Raw genomic sequence first — 17,374 nt, 5'->3', positions numbered from 1 at the left:
TACAAAAGATTATATCATGGTGGTATTTCAATATAATTATTGTGAAAACTGTGGTGATATATATACATACTATGTAGATCGTGCGCGTAAATGGTGCAAGATTTGCCAAGTAAATAAATTAAAAGAAAATTTTACAAATTGGACTAGTGGAAATGAAAAAATTGATAATATTATTCAGGAATTGCAATCAAAAATTAATAAATACGATGATATAATAGTTGAATGGATACCATATAACCAGTTTAAATATATTAAAAATATAGGAAAAGGTGGTTTTGCTACAGTATATTCAGCAATATGGATGGATGGTCCAAGCTATGTACGTGGTGAAAGGATACCTAAACAAGTTGCTTTAAAATGTTTACATAATTCACAAAATGTTGCTAATGAATTTTTAAATGAGGTATGAATTTTTCATTTAGTCAATTGAATCTCCTTCAATATTATAACATTTTATATTTCATTAGGTTAAAAAATACTCCATACATAATGATCATATTCTTCATATATATGGAATATCGCAAAATCCAGATACAAAGGATTATATTATGATTTTTCAATATGCAAATGGTGGAAAGCTTGATGATTATATTGGTAATCATGTTGCAGATTGGAGTTGGGAAGAAAGATTAAAAGCACTAAATAACATCATTAAAGGTCTCAGAAAAATTCATGAAAATAAAATGGTTCATCGTGATTTTCATACAGGAAATATTTTATCATCTTTTAATGGTTATAATGGTTACTCAAATCCTGATAGTAATATATGTATTTCAGATATGGGTTTATGTGGTGAAGTTAGTAATATAAATGAAAAAAATATTTATGGAGTTATGCCTTTTGTAGCTCCTGAAGTGTTAAAAGGAAAACCTTATACTCAAACAGCTGATATATATAGTTTTGGTATGATTATGTATTTTATAATGACTGCAAAACAACCTTTTGCCGATTGTGCTCATGATAGTATTTTAGCAGTAAAGATATGTAGTGGAACAAGACCTGATATAAATGAACTAGAAGCACCAAAGTGTTATATTGACCTGATGAAAAGGTGTTGGGATTCAAATCCAGAAAATAGACCAAATGCCATTGAAATAGAAGAATTAATTGGATTTTTCCGTAAATCTACGTGTGCTATTAGATATAGTGAGATTAAAGGGCAATTTGAAAAAGCAGATGAATATATAAAAGCAAATCCTTCATCTATTAGAAGAAATCAATTAACCACTCATCCACAGGCTTGTTATACTTCTCAATTACTTAATCCATTTACAAAAGATCTTTCAAAAATCGATGTTGCTTACAGTAATTCAGTGGAAGTTATTGATTTTACAAAGTAAGTTATATCTATTTAATTTTGCTTTTTAGGTAAGGAATTAAAATTTTAAATTATTTATTTTATAGGGATTAATTGAAAATGAATAATAAACATATTTGATTTATTATTAAATATTATTTAGTATTTTATTTTATCATATTATCTATATTAACTAGAATATCTGTTTTTTATTTTTTTTTTCTTTGAATTTGTTTAACATTGATTATAGAGTATATGTAAAGTTTCTTTTACATAAATAAAATCAATTTGTAATTAAACAAATAAAACAATTGAAAATTACCAACATATATATTATTATTATGCTAAAATATTGTGAATATTATATAATAAAAATAATGAAGTACATTTAAGGTCTATTAATTTGGTTAAAGAATTCCTAATTATGCATAAAATATTATATCAAAATAATGCAAAATTACCAATCACGTTCACTAGTAACTATTGCAATTACAAGAATTTGTATTAATTATCGGAAAATATTTGGCTTTCAATTCACCTGAATAAATATGCTTAAATTGTTTTAATAACTGTAACATTTCGCGAAAAGTTAAATAATAACAGATAAGCTGTAATACTAAAAAATATTAAAAATAAATAGGGTCAATATAAATTAATTAATATAACTACAATGTAGTATATACCTCAATTTTATAAATTTGTAATTTTCTTCCTCATATAAAACATTTTCATAAATACAAGTAGCTTTAATGCGTAATTCTTGATTATTAATATGAGATTCATTAGCAATTAAATAATGAATACATTATTTAAACTTTAAGTTTTAATTAAAATTAAATTTGTTAATACCCCTTTACATCTACTAATTAGTACGACTAACGCTCAGGACGAACTTCAACATTGTATTATATACTATTAACAAGGGTTGTTCGGATAATCTTTGAATTTTGAATACATAATTTAGAACAATAGTTTCATATGGTAGAACTTTGTTGTATAATCTCTAATGACTTTAAATTTTAATAGAGGAATAAAATTATTTAATGTATTCTTTGAATTTTCATAATTTTGTTAGTCCACTTATCCTGATTTTTTTATTTCCAACTAATGTGTTTGTTTAATCACAGATTTCAATTTCCAAACAATCACTTCTTTAATAAAATTGTGAAAGTAATCTCGATTAAGATTTTTATCGAGCGACAGAAATCACTTGACTAATAGTGGATTAGTATCATAAACAAATTTAATACAATGATCTAGTAATTTATTAAATTAGTTTGACTGAATATAAAACAAGTGCAAAATTTTTATTGAATTCAGGATATTTACTATCATCTAAGTAATATTGCGTGTAGTTGAATAATTCTTCAAGAAGAGACACATAATATGCAACCAACAATCCAAAGTTATTCACTTGGTCACTCCTGATCGATTCTTTAAATTAGTTTTACCGTATAGTAAATGTATCTGTTAAGATAGTTATACAGATTAGAGGAATAAGTTTATATATTGTAAAAATATTATTCTTCTTAATAATATCAGCCGAAGCACTTCTAAAGGAACAAGTTCTTAAAATGTTTGAACGAGTATGAAATCCTTTTTGACATTCTCCAACTTGAATAATAATATTATAATAATTATTACTTAGTAGCATTAAAGAATTCCTTTAAAAGGTCGGAAACGAAAATGCGTAAGTTAAAATTTTCGACTTGTTTATCAATTTTATAATTATTGCGTCATAAATTGTCTTATTTCCTCAAATGTGAACAGTAGTACTAATATCACATGCGTCAAGCACTAGAGCTTAATAAATATAATTACTTACAAGTAACAAATAATTCAAAATTATTAAGAGTATTATATAAATTTAGTTACATTATAAGCTTCAATTTCTTCAATTTTATAAGTCGATGTACATAAATCTTTTTCATAAGATTTACAATTTACTTTTAAATCTTCATTATCAATAATGAAAGTATTAGAAGTAGTATTTTGAAGAAATTCAGTAATTGAAAAGGTTTAATACGACTTATTTTTATATTTTGAATATATTCATTATCTATAAATGAAAAAATAAAATTATCTGATAAACGATAAAATGATATATTTTTAAAATTTTGATGATCAAAACCATGAGAATTATATCCACCAAAATTTTTAGTATTTGATCCTTTAGTCTTAATTAAAATTAAATTTGCAAAAGAATCTTCATTAGATGAATTATTATTATTATTATTATTACTAAGAATCTCATTAGGTTTACCATGATAAATAAGTTTAAATTTATATATTGGATCATATTCATTACGTATATATATAGGATCTTTCAATTCTTTATCAATCCAATTAATAAATACATTAACAAGTTTTGGTTTGATAATCTTTGAATTATAAATACATAATTTAGGTTTAATAACTAAATGATATTCCAAAATTTCATCATATAAATTAATTGGAATAATAACTTCATATGGTCGAATTTTATCATAAAAATCATTAGAATTAATATTATTAAATTTAATCAATCAATTAATGTATTTTTAAAATCTTTATAATTTTTATCAGTCCACTCATTCTGATTATATTTATTTTCCAATCCGGGTATTTGTTTGATACCCCATTTAATTAAAAATTCCCAAATAGCCGTCTCTTTAATACGTAAAATATCTCGTTTAAGTAAATAAAAAAGAGTAACCTTATCAAGTAATAGAAAATCACTTGAAGTTATAATTATTAAAGGATTTGTACAAACAATAATCTTGTAACTTTTTGAGAATAGGAGATTTAAATATAGCATTTAAAACAAGAACAAAATTTTGTCGAATCCAAGATGAATGTTGTTCAATTAAGAAAGATTGTAAATATTCTACTAATTCTTCAAGAAGTAAATTACTACATGCAACCAATAGTTTAAAACTATCCGTTCCCGATTTATTCTTGAAATTAAATTCTCCGGTATAAATATATCTTAATTTTTTTTAAAGAAAGATATTGTTAAAATAATAAATTCATAAAAATTAAAAATTAGGAAAAAAAAAAAATTTTTTTTTGATCACAATACTTGAGAATTATTTCAAAAATGGTAGGAGTAATATTTGGTTTGATTATTGTAAAAATAGTATTCTTTTTATTAATATCGGCAGGAATAACATTTTTAAAATGTTGAGAATGAGATCTTAAAATATTTGAATGTGCACGAAATTCTTTTATATCTTGAGATTTTCCAACTTTAATAATAACGTTATAATCGTCGGCATTTTTTAACATTGAAGAAATGTCTTTAAAAAGACATGATTGAAAATTCAAAGTCATTTCTTTAAATTCAAATATTAAGAATATATTGGAGATTTTTATTAAATTTTTTTTTTTTTTTTTTTTGTCGAGTATTTATAATTTACCAGTATTACTGCGCCATAATCGCTTTATTTTTTCAAATTTGGGCTATCAGGAGGAACATCGGGGGAGTATCGGAGGTAAACAAATTACCAACTATAGGTTTATAAAGAAGAGCGGATCAGCGGATCAGCAATAAATAAATGATGCCGACGATTGTTTCATTATACATAACCATTTAAGATCGAATTTCATGCACGTTTATTACGTTCAAACATGTTTCAAAAATGCATTGTTCTTCAATATGAACGTTCGTTCTCATATTGATCATGTTTAATGAATTATTTAATAGTGTTAAATATATATATTAAAATAATTTGAACTTTATAAATTTTAAATTCGTGAGAGATATTAAATTACTACTAATAATAAACGGGAAAAGGAGCGGGAGTAAAAAGCACATCTTAGTTAACGTAACGTTAACCTACTTGTGAATTATCATTTTAGGCGTTTTCCGTGTTTTGTCCTTGGTTTGATCTTCAAGCAAAAAGAATGAATCAAATGAATCTCTTGAAAGACAGGATCCCAGAAATGAAAATGGATACGAAGGTCTTAAAGGATACGATTGAATAACAATTGTAATTTGATGAAATCAGCGTGATATGAAGTCCTATGTTATTATTGGTTTAGCAATTCTTTTCTTTCTTGAGCAAAATATATGCTATCATATAAATATACTTTATTTAATAATATGATACATAAAAACAAATATATATCTATAATTTAAATACATACAAATAATTTATAATTTCTTCCTCACATACTGCACATAGCACATACTGTAGATACATACAAAATAATTTATAATCGCTTTCTCACATAAATACATAATCGCTTCCTCACATAAATATTTCTACTCTTATTACTCAAATTATTTCATCCTAATTACTTCATCCTAATTACTTCACCCTAATTACTTCGTCCTAATTACTTCACCCTAATTACTTCATCCTGATTACTTACTTCATTCTTACAGCAAAAACTTCAATATTATCAATATTGAAATTTCGAGTATTAATGATAGGATTTTGAAAATCTTTAACAATACAAGTACCAGTTTTACCATTAATAATTAAATCACTAGTACCAAAATGTAAAGCTTGTTGATTTTGATTATTAAAAGCAAAAATTGGAGTTTTAACACTAATACATTTCATTGATCTAATATCTAAATTAGGATCAAAAGAGAATAAAAATGATTTAGAATAATCATTTTTATCTTTTGGATCAATTTTCATCCAACCTAATGGATTATAACCACCAATAACTTTACCATTATCTAATTTAATTAAAGCCAAACTAGAACCTTGATCATTACATTGATTACGAAATATACCAGGATTAAAACCATCTCTATTTGCTCTATATAAAAGGGAGAAAGAAATTTTTTTTTTATTTTGTAAAGAATAATGATTACCTATTAAATTAGTTATACTTGTTGCTTGTTTTGATTTTATAATTTCTGAATCAATTTTACCTAACCTTGGCCATAATTTAGTTGATTTACGTTTTGTTTCTTTCATATGATAAGCCAATATTTCTTCATAAGTTTCAGGTGATAAAATTTTTCTATAAGGACGAATTTTACCATAAAAATCACTAGAACTAATTTCAAAAAAATGAATACATGGTATAAATTTATCAACAATATTTTTTAATTTATCAAAAATTTCATCATTCCAATTACTTGTATTAAAAATATCATCATTATTAGATTTTTCTTTAATATTAGGAGATTGATCGATAGACCATTTAATTAAAGCTTCCCATACGATAACTTCATCACATTGTAATGTTTCTTGATCCAAGATTATATAAAAAATATCATCATTTAATTTAGTAAAATCTTTTAAAGAAAATAATGATATAGGATTTTCACCAATTTTTTCAAAACAATAAAATGAAATTTTAGCGAAATTTTCTTGATTTTTTGAAATTTTTGATAAAATTTGAACATAATTTTGTTGAATCCAATTAGAATATTTATTAATTAAATAATCTTGTAAATGATAAGATAATTCTTCAAGTTGTAAAATATTGACCCCTATTAACATATTTAATAAACCTTGTGCATCAAGTGTTGATAAATCCGCTACCCCAGTATAAATGTACCTGGTATGACAAGGATTTACAAGGATACAAGGATTAATTTTTTTAAAAAAAAATTTTTTGCCGCAAAAAGACTTTTCGCTAAAACTTACCGTAAAATAACTGGAAAGGATTCAGCATCAATTTCTTGAATTATATCAACGATCATATTATTTTCATCAACAGAGTCAATGATAGCTTGTGTTGAAAGTTTATCCTTAAAATAAGGGGAACGAACCATTAAAATATTTGAATGGGCTCTAAAATTTTCTACATGAGGATGTTTTCCAACTTTAATATTAACAATTTTACTTTCATTAACATCAACGATTAATTTTTGTAAATCATTCGATAACGTTCGATAAAATTCTGTTACGGAATTCATTATTATTTTTTGAAATGTTTACTCTAAAGAATTCTAGAAAAAAAGAAAAAAGGTAAAGAGTGTTGAAAAAAAAGGAGAAATGGATTGTAAGTTGTAACAATTGTAACAAAAAAAAATTTTTTTTTATTTTTTATTTTTTTTTTTAAATGGTGATTTTTTCATTGTAATATTTACAAAAATAGAGAAATAAAAAAATTGAAAGGTGGCGCAGATCACATTATAAATGGAAGATACTTGATAGATTTGTAATGTCGTGTAACGAAATAAAAATTATTTTTTTTAAATGGTTTATTCATTTAAAGTTTAGCGTCTTTCTAATATTTAATAATGTATAAAAAAAATTTTCCGATTAGATAATTATTATTAAAAATTTGGTTATTATGTTTGTTTAAAAAAGATTTTTTATTATGTAAAAATTTATATAATGAATAATTTTTTTTTTTTTTACGATTTTAGGTTACTGCGGAATCAGGGGGGCACGAAAAAGAAAAATAAATAAATAAAGATCGACAGGTTGTTACCCCCTTGGAATATATTTGATACAAAGTTTTATAAGTAATGCGATGCGGATGGGTGTTCACAGTGTTCACAGATATTACAGATATTAAACATTTGTATCATTTCCTTTATATAATTTGTTACACATAAATGCATGAGACCATAATATTAATTAAATTCTAAAACGAAACTAATCCGAAAAAAAAATAAATTATTACGAAAAAAAAAATTATTTTTTTTTCTCTTTTTCTTTAAAAAAAAATTATATTTTCCCCTTTTTTCTTAATAATAATTTTTTTTTTTTAAAAAAAAACAAAAAAGAAAATATTTAAATAAAAAAAAAAAAATATTAAATAAAAAATAAAAAATAAAATAATTTTTTTTAAAAAAAATAAAATAAAAAATAACGTCAAAACTTTTTTTTTGAGAAAAAAAGTGAATAAAAAAGAAATTATTATATATTTATATTATATTATAAAATTTATTTTTTGTAAACAACAATGACTATCAAATTTTTGACAAATTTATCCAGCGATTTTTCTTATTTATTAGAAAAACCATGTTATAATTCAGATGTTACAATAGAAGTTATGGGAGAAAATGATAGTAATATAAAAATTTTTAATGCACATTCGATTATATTATACGCAAGATCCGAATATTTTAAACAAATTATTACTCAAACCAGAGAAAATATTTCGAAAAGAAATCTAAGTATGGTTATTTTACGTGTTACGAATATTACTCCGAACGTCTTCTCTATGATCCTAAGGTAAAATATAATTTTATTTATAAAATACTTTTACGAAAAATACTTTTACGCCAAATTTTAACGCTACCTCACTCTTTAAGGTACATGTATACGGGAATTATTGATTTGGGATCAACTTCAGGGGAAGATACTTTTGGATTATTGATCGCATCATCAAAATTAAACTTTCCAGAAGTTGTTGCTTATATTCAAGAATATCTCGTGGAAAATCATAAGGTGTGGTTAATAGAAAATTTTTCTACCGTCATAAATAATATTTTTAAATTAGAAAATTGTAGAAAATTACAAAATTTTTGTATTTCTTACATTTGCGTTGAAGCTAAAAATTATTTTAAATCAAAGGATTCATTAAAATTAAAAAAAAGAATTCTTTCTTTAATGTTAAATTTGGATAATTTATATATAGAAGAGGACGATATTTGGGATTTTTTAATTAAATGGGGAAAAGAAAATACGAGAGGTGTATTATCAAATATTAATATAAATAAATGGATAGATAAAGATATTGAAGATTTAAGAGAAACTTTGGATGGTTTAATTCAATTAATTAGATTTAGAGAAATTAGTTCGGATGATTTTTATGAAAAAATTAGACCTTATAAATCAATAATTCCTTATGACGTTTATGAGGATATTATGGCACATCATTTGATTGGAGCTGAAACTAAAATTGGAATGCCAAGTTTACCAAGAAGAGGTTTTATTGATTCCGTTACATTAAATTCAAAACAAGCTGCTATATTATCAAATTGGATTGATGGTGGTAAAAATGATGATGATTTAAACCTTTTATTACCAAAAAATAATCCTTACGAATTTTCATTAATTTATAGAGGAAGTTTAGATGGTTTAAATATTAAATCATTTAGGGAAAAATATAAAAAATTAAAATGTTCTACTTTACTTGTAATTAAATTAAAAAATTGTGATAAAATTATTGGTGGTTATAGTAATCATTTTTATTATTTTTCTAATAATCATTTAGATGAAAGTGGTAGTTTTTTATTTAATTTTGATCAAAATATTAAATCTTATAAAAAAATTGATGGTTTATTTAAGAATTTATATAATGGTTTACATGATTTTAATAATCAATTAGTTTTTGGTAATGGTGATTTGGTTATTTATTTTGATAATTTAAGTATAAAATGTAAACAAATTAGTTATAAGGAAAGATTATTAAAACAAGATTCAACTTATCAAGTTGAAGATATTGAATTATTTAGACCCATATGGAAATAGATTTATGTATCATTTATGTATTGTAAAGTTTTATGTATAAAATAGATTTTATTTATTTATTTTTTAAGAATATTAATAATTTATAATAATTAATAAAATTAATTTCACCGCGAAGCGAAGAATGATAGTTGAGAGATATTTTATATAATGACGCTGGCGAATTCACTGGCGAATTCACTAACGAATTCAGAATTGTTTATATAATGACGCTCGCTAGCGAGCTGGCGAACCTAATTTGGTTAACCAAACGTCAACTGACCATACTTGATTAATCGACAAAATGGCGCAGGAAATTTTTGAATTCTAATTTGCGTTAACTTTCACGTTTAAATATGTTATTAAATATTTAAACGATATACTTTTTCTCCGGAGAACAATTTCGCTTTAAGTAAACTTAATTTCAAATATATTATATTTACACACGCGAACTTGAAGAATAATTGGTGCCGACAAACTTGAAGATCTAGTTTATTTGACCGAAGAACAACGAAATGAGTTAACTTGTGGTATTAAGAGCATCTATCCAGTAAGTTGTAGTAATCTATAAAAATTGATTTGGAACTTTTTGTACGAACTAAAATTATTAATTATGTCAAAATAATTTTCCTCCTCTCCGGAAGAAATATTTCAAAGTGACTTGATATTGAAGAAATCGTCGTCTAGATTTTTAATTAAATGAGGTACAGTATATATAAACTTTTGGAAGCGAGAATAGTGATGGGATTAAATGGAATAAAGCGTTAAAGATAACGTTCTACGTCATTCCTTTATTTACTTTCTCCCGTCGATAAGTCTAAAAATCATATTTACTGTCCTAAAACTACAGGCTTTGATATTTAAAGGGAAAATTAGAAATCGCGTATTTTACGAAAGGAAGAAATTACTTTTATAAGGGCATAACTAAATGTAACAATATGTAAGTTTTTATTTATTATTCTATAGAAGTGAGAGAGAACGTATAATATTCGTTATTCATTTTATATTTTTAATGTTAAATCAGACTATAGCGAAGATGAGTTGACTAAATGGTATTTAGGGAAAATCAAAAATGCAAGTAATGAACAATCGAACGAAAGAGTTAAGATTTAAGAAATTGGTGAAACAATTATAAAGAGAACGTTATTATATAGGTTTGAATTGTTTTTAAACTATTTGACGCAATTATATTTTTTAAAGAATTTTATTTCGTTATTTATTAATTTATTTATTTTATTATTATTTTATTATTATTATTTAGGAATTTGGGACGCTTGATTACGGCCGGTTGATGACGAGATTCCTGAAGATTTGACGCGATTATTAAGATTCAATCTTATCCAATTGTAAATGTAATAAATTTGATGGTGGAGCAGAAAACAATTAAAAGGCAACGATAATTGAAGAAGAGGAAAAGTAGGTGATGTTGATTATCTGTTATCCTACCAGACCATTTTTTTTTAATAAACAGATGCATATTAAGCAATATAATTTTTTTTTTTTTTGAACAGATTAAATTTTTTTAAAAATTAGATTAAGAAAATCGCGCATTATTTTTAATAAAATATTATAAGTTCGATGATTGAAATTTTTTATGAATCAATTATTAATCTTAAGATTTTATGTCTATGGCAAGATGAATTTCTTTATTAAACTTTATAAATTTTCATCAAGCTAGCAGATGTCTTTTAATAATGAAAACAATCCATATACTTATTTGATCACGTAACAGAAATGGTTTAAAATAAATTAGTTTACTATAATTTTTCGTTAATATTCCAATTCAATTTCGTTCGGTCGGATTTTTTAGTTTTGTTGTGCCTTTATGTGCCTTTAACGATATCGAAGTTAATTTGGTCAAAATTAAATTACTATCAAGGGATACTAATAAGGTCGTTTACTTGCGCTCGAACTTAAAAAAAAATATTAGTTTACAAATCTGATCAATCAACTTAAAAATATATTGGTCAACATTAGTTAAAACATAACTGCGTTATAATTAATTAATATACTAATTTTGAGCTATATCACATGATGTGGTACTTTTTGATGGAGTTACCTCATAATAAAATAGCAGTGTCGAAATCGTTTCTAGAACTGAAGGATTCAATTATTTTAACTTAAATATATTAGTTTATTTAATAAAATAATTTCCAAGTTACCTCACAAAATTTCTAATCGTCATAATGAAACAAAACCAATTTATGACTGAAGCAATTTGTGGAAATTCATAAATGAAAATGCTATTATTATTCGGCTAGATAAGCAGAAACATGAGGGTATTAAGACTATACCGAGGGATTTAACATTGGATCGCTGCAGCTTCTGCACCTTTTTTATACATAAGATGCATGGAAGTTTATGTTTTGTACTACATATGCTTTGTTTTATTACGCCAAGTAGCAATTAAGTAAATGTTAAATGACGCACATATAAAATATATATCAATTTAAATTTTCTAAAAAAGTAATTTAAATTTTATGCGTGGAAGTTTACTTTTTGTATTACTTAATCTTTCTTTGTTTCATTACGCCAAAAATTTTATCAATTTAAATTAATTTCTAAAAAAGTAATTCGAAACTTTATCGGAATATTTGGTGTTTCATGTTAAATAGCATAGATAGTTTTTAATTTCGGATAAAAAAAAAAGATTAAAGATTATATAAAAATAAATTAAATATCCAATATATTAGATAAATTATCTTTTAATGCTGGGTAGGTAAAAATTAAATTAGTTAAAAGATATTCAAAGATACTGAAATTAACTACTAGTTATTAAATATTATTTTAAATTCACGATAAAATCTGAATACATTTAAACAGAATAATTAATTTATTGCTTTGTTGGAAATATTGCAGTTAAAATGCATCATATTAACTGGTATATATAGTTAAACGGTTTTGTATAATATTATTCAAATAGTAATTCTTCCATTTTTCTTCGCTTTTTTATTCCCTTTTCTTTTTCTTTAATCACTATCATTATGTAATGTCATGTTCAATGACGCTAATGTTTTTTCCAATTGGAATGTTAGATATATATAAATAAAGTGAATATCATGAACTTACCCTTCGATAAAGTACTTCCAAAATTCTATGCATATGGAAGATCTAGAAAAGTACTTTCCATAACACAAACGGAAAGTTCTACATGATAAATTATAAATATGCTTGTAATTTTCTAAATTTTTTTTATCGATAATTATATTATACTATACATAACATAATAATAAAATGGAACTTACAAAGATACTAAATTATGATTCTTTCGATCCAACACCAAAATTAAAATCTAGTCCCGTACCGATTTCATTTGTTTCATTTAATAGGGATGATCCAAATTGCATTCATTGTGGAGATAAATATGTTAGAACAGCTTGTAAACAATACTATTGCAAAAAATGTTTATCGTATTATCTTGCTAATATAACTGATAATAATTTATATTTGGACGTATCTGTATTAACGGAGAACTTAGAATGTGGTGAGCATAAAATAAGTATGACAAAAGAACCACAAAATATTCAAGAATGCTGCAGAAATTGCTTGGGAATATTTTGTTTTAAACAATTACTTAATAATTTCGTACATTTTAGTAGTGACAATCTCTATTATAATTCATTAAAAAATGTGATTGAAAGTGAGAAAAATTGTAGACTATGTGGAAAATCATTATATCAAGAAATATATAATATTAATCATGATTATTATTATTATGACATCAAATTGTGCTCAGATTGCTATTTAATTTCTTCTGAATGTATAGAATCAACTTTGACTAAAAAACCTATCACAATTCTTTACTTACCGTGGTGGCTAAATATTAATGAATGCAATTCTTGTCCTACATTATTAAAATTTACATCAGACTGTCAAAAGTATTGTGAGTATTGTTTTACATTTTATATTGGATGTAGATATTGCTTAACAACAAATATTGTTTTTGGAATTACAAATCAATCACAATGTAAAAAATGCAAAAGAGTAACTCCTATTATTTTTGATGTCACAAAAATTAGCAGTGGAAATAGTGATTTAGATGATTTTCTTGATAATTCAAGACTTAAAATCCACAATCGATTGAGATTAGCTGAGTTTACTGATAAGATAAAGAACATTGGCAATTATTTCATCCCAAATGAATTATTTTCCTCTATTTATATATCTGAAATATCAATGGAATGGATACCATATTCTCAATTTACAAATGTAGAAGAAATAGCAAGAGGAGGATTTGGTATTATATATCTAGCAACTTGGCTAGATGGCCCAATAAAAGGTGATATTAATCGAAAGAGAAATAGTAATGAAACTATCATTTTAAAAAAATTTAAAAATTCGGAAGATGTTAGTAAATATTTTTTAAATGAGGTAAATATATTACAATATTTATATTATTTTAAATGTTTATAAAAAAATAATTTAATTCTATTTTTTGATATTGAAATTTATATATAGTTAAAATCAAATCAATCTTGTTATGAATTTAAACATCATATTATTAGAACTTATGGTTTTACAAGAGATCCTGAATTTGACGATTATATATTAGTTATGCAATATGCATCAGGAGGAGATTTACATAATTGGATACAACAAAATTTTACAAAAATTACGTGGAATAAACGAAAATTAGCTATTTTATGGCAAATTTCAGAAGGGTATTTACATTAATATGTTTATTGCATTTATTTATAATAATTATCTAGTTTATTAATTAATTTCTTATTTTAGACTTGAAACTATTCATAATGCAGATTATATACATCGAGATTTTCATAGTGGAAACATATTATTTGATTTGTCAAATAATAAAAAACATCAATGTCAAATTGGAGACTTAGGATTAACACAACCCGCAAATAACACTTCAAATAATGAAATATATGGAGTAATTCCTTATATTGCACCAGAAATATTTAAAAAGTCTTCATTTTCTAAAGAATCTGATGTTTATTGTATGGGTATGATTATGTGGGAACTTACAACAGGTTGTAAACCTTTTTCTAATGTTGATCATGATATCAATCTGGTTTATAGAATCCTTGATGGAGAACGACCCGAAATTACAGAAGATACACCAGAATGTTTTGCTAATTTAATGAAAAGATGTTGGGATTCTGATCCTGAGAAAAGACCCTCCATAACAGAAGTTCGTAAAACTCTCAGTATATGGTATCATACAAATAGAAATATTGAACCATTTAATCAAGCAGAAATAAAAAGAAAAGAGCTAATGAATTTGAAGAAACTTGGACCCGAGTTCAGCGGAAAGCCTCATCCAAGTGCTATTTATACAAGTAGACCATTAAGCTCTTTTATCTCCAAATGTTCATCTAATAGTAATTCTTCTAAAAGTATGTACTAGAATAAAATGTTGACCTTAGATAAATAAATGTAAATACTAATGTTTAATTTTTAAACGAATATATTAAATTTCTATAGATTATATTTCAAGAGAATTGGAATTTGACCTAGATTTTAGGTATTTAAAATTAAAAGATTTCATCTTTATATATTTTAAATTCAAACAATTTAAAACGTAATTTATACTACTAGTAGAACTAGCACACTTGGAACTAAACGAAAAATTGAAGAAATTAATATTAATTCTCATGAAAATAGTAAATATTAATTAGGTTAATTATATATTATTAATTTCATTTATAATATTATTTATTTATTTATTTTTAATTTAAAACAGGAAAATCCATTAAAATTAGTTCTAGTTATTCAAGGACTTTTCTCACAGACCGTAAATAGAAAAATAATAATGAATGCTAACCTTACTTTATGGTATTGCTTATTTGCCATTTTTAAAAAAGAAAAATATTTTATTATACGAAAAATAAGGTGACCAAGGTTAACCGTTCAATAAGCCGATCAAAGTACTCAATTTTGATTTTGATCACATGATAGGATTGGTTAATGGATTTTCGATCAAAAAACCCGAACGATCACTGATCCCGTGATGCTATTAAAATACACTCGATTTTTGCTCCTGTGTTCTGTGGTGGATACTGGAACAAAAAAATACTGGCTAGTTAGTTACTGTAATATGCATGGAAGTTTACGTTTTGTACTACTTATGCTTTATTGCGCCAAGTAGCAATTAATGTTATATTTGTAAATGTTAAATGACGCACATATAAAATATATCAATTTAAATTTTCTAAAAAAGTAATTTCGAAGTTTATTTTTTGTATTACTTGCTCTTTCTTTGTTTCTTACACCAATAATTTTATCAATTTAAGTTAATTTTCTAAAAAAGTAATTCGCAACTTTATCAGAATATTTTGGTGTTTCATGTCAAATAGCAAAGATAGTTTTTAATTTCGGATAAAAAAAAAAAGATTAAATATTCAATATATTTAGATAAATTATCTTTTAATATTGGGTAGGTAAAAATTAAATTAGTTAAAAGATATTCAAAGATACTGAAATTAACTAGTTATTAAGTATTATTTTAAATTCACGATAAGCTCTGAATAAATTTATAGAATAATTAATTTATCGCTTTTTTGGAAATATTGCAGTTAAAATGCGTTATGTTAACTGGTATATATGGTTAAACGGATTTGTATAATATGAGTTAGTCGTGAATAGAAGAACTAGTTTTTTTTTTAGTATTAAATTTGACGTATTACGTTGTTTTAGATTATTTATTAATAGAATTAAAAACTTTGTACGGTACCTCTAACTTTTTCTTCATTCTCAAAAATGACTTCAAATTTCATTCCATCCTTTCAAAAGTTAAATAATAAAATTAAAGTATTATTATTTAAGTTGATAAAAATACAAATACAGAAGAATTTCATGCACTTTTGTGCTCATGATGCAGTATTATTTCAAAGGTACGATTATGATTAAATTACTTTAAATATTTTTAAATGATTTTAAGGTATACACGCTACGGATAATTGTCAACGATCATTTGAAACTGAGAATAATATAGTTTCAAAAAACGGTTATAGTTTTACATAATTATTTTCATATACTTCTTTATTATAGCTTAATTATTTTATTACTGGTTTATTGGTAAAATTTATTCATACTATCCTTTATACTAAATGAGAGTTTATCATTGCAAAATTTATATTCTATGATGTTATTAAACTTATTTGTTATATAATTAACAAAAATTTTACATACCAATAATAATAAATCTAATTAAAAAAATTTTGTCATATTTAGATTACCCTGTATAAATAATTTGAGTTCGATCTATTTCGTAATTATCATATCATAATTATATCATAATTAACTGACCAGGATAACAAATCTTTAAACTAATACATTTACAGTTAATTAAAATTTTAACTGGATTTTTTTTTTATTTCGAAGGATTATTACTAACAAAAAAAGTATAATTCCTCTTATGCATTTTATTTGTGGTTATTTCCGCTCTCTTGGTTACCACGAACCATTTCTATAATAATAATTTTCAGTTTTTACCAAAAAACCGAAACTACCTTTTTAGTCTTTTAGTGACAATTTTTTTGATTTAGTGAGAACTTTTTTTGTTTATTGAGATTTTTTTTCGATTTAGTGAGAACTTTTTTTGTTTGATTTTTTCAATATTATTTCCAACTAACTAAATTTGTGAAAATTTTTTTTGATATTAACGAATTTTTTTTGAGATTGTTTTTAATTATATAGATATTTTGTATAAATTTTTTGATAAATCTATATAACTAAAAAACTATGTAACTAAAAAAGTTTG

General features: G+C 24.0%; 5 protein-coding genes across 5 annotated transcripts; 3 read left to right on the top strand and 2 right to left on the bottom strand.

The window, feature by feature from the left end:
- Nucleotides 1-301: 301 nt before the first annotated feature.
- Nucleotides 302-1,411, top strand: OCT59_005950 (uncharacterized protein; the record flags this gene model as incomplete). The annotated part of the gene is made up of 3 exons (XM_025308576.2): nucleotides 302-403; nucleotides 468-1,336; nucleotides 1,405-1,411. The coding sequence occupies 3 exons, from the start codon at nucleotides 302-304 to the stop codon at nucleotides 1,409-1,411; spliced, it is 978 nt and encodes a 325-aa protein (XP_025183865.2).
- Nucleotides 1,412-3,154: 1,743 nt separating this feature from the next.
- OCT59_005949 (uncharacterized protein) lies at nucleotides 3,155-4,609 on the bottom strand (the record flags this gene model as incomplete). Its single annotated transcript, XM_066140948.1, has 4 exons — nucleotides 3,155-3,252; nucleotides 3,429-3,761; nucleotides 4,050-4,264; nucleotides 4,359-4,609. The coding sequence occupies 4 exons, from the start codon at nucleotides 4,607-4,609 to the stop codon at nucleotides 3,155-3,157; spliced, it is 897 nt and encodes a 298-aa protein (XP_065997786.1).
- A 742-nt stretch (nucleotides 4,610-5,351) lies between these two features.
- On the bottom strand, nucleotides 5,352-7,163 carry OCT59_005948 (uncharacterized protein; the record flags this gene model as incomplete). The annotated part of the gene is made up of 2 exons (XM_025324877.2): nucleotides 5,352-6,802; nucleotides 6,892-7,163. The coding sequence occupies 2 exons, from the start codon at nucleotides 7,161-7,163 to the stop codon at nucleotides 5,650-5,652; spliced, it is 1,425 nt and encodes a 474-aa protein (XP_025183867.1). The 3' UTR covers nucleotides 5,352-5,649.
- Nucleotides 7,164-8,161: 998 nt separating this feature from the next.
- Nucleotides 8,162-9,842, top strand: OCT59_005947 (uncharacterized protein; the record flags this gene model as incomplete). Its single annotated transcript, XM_025331698.2, has 2 exons — nucleotides 8,162-8,433; nucleotides 8,514-9,842. The coding sequence occupies 2 exons, from the start codon at nucleotides 8,162-8,164 to the stop codon at nucleotides 9,673-9,675; spliced, it is 1,434 nt and encodes a 477-aa protein (XP_025183868.1). The 3' UTR covers nucleotides 9,676-9,842.
- Nucleotides 9,843-12,885: 3,043 nt separating this feature from the next.
- On the top strand, nucleotides 12,886-15,414 carry OCT59_005946 (uncharacterized protein; the record flags this gene model as incomplete). The annotated part of the gene is made up of 6 exons (XM_066140947.1): nucleotides 12,886-14,022; nucleotides 14,110-14,312; nucleotides 14,386-15,008; nucleotides 15,097-15,136; nucleotides 15,211-15,275; nucleotides 15,356-15,414. The coding sequence occupies 6 exons, from the start codon at nucleotides 12,886-12,888 to the stop codon at nucleotides 15,412-15,414; spliced, it is 2,127 nt and encodes a 708-aa protein (XP_065997785.1).
- Between the last annotated feature and the right edge of the window lie 1,960 nt (nucleotides 15,415-17,374).

This window comes from Rhizophagus irregularis, chromosome 14, assembly GCF_026210795.1.
Source record: "Rhizophagus irregularis chromosome 14, complete sequence".
NCBI lineage: Eukaryota > Fungi > Glomeromycota > Glomeromycetes > Glomerales > Glomeraceae > Rhizophagus > Rhizophagus irregularis.
This window is presented reverse-complemented; position numbering and strand designations above follow the sequence as displayed.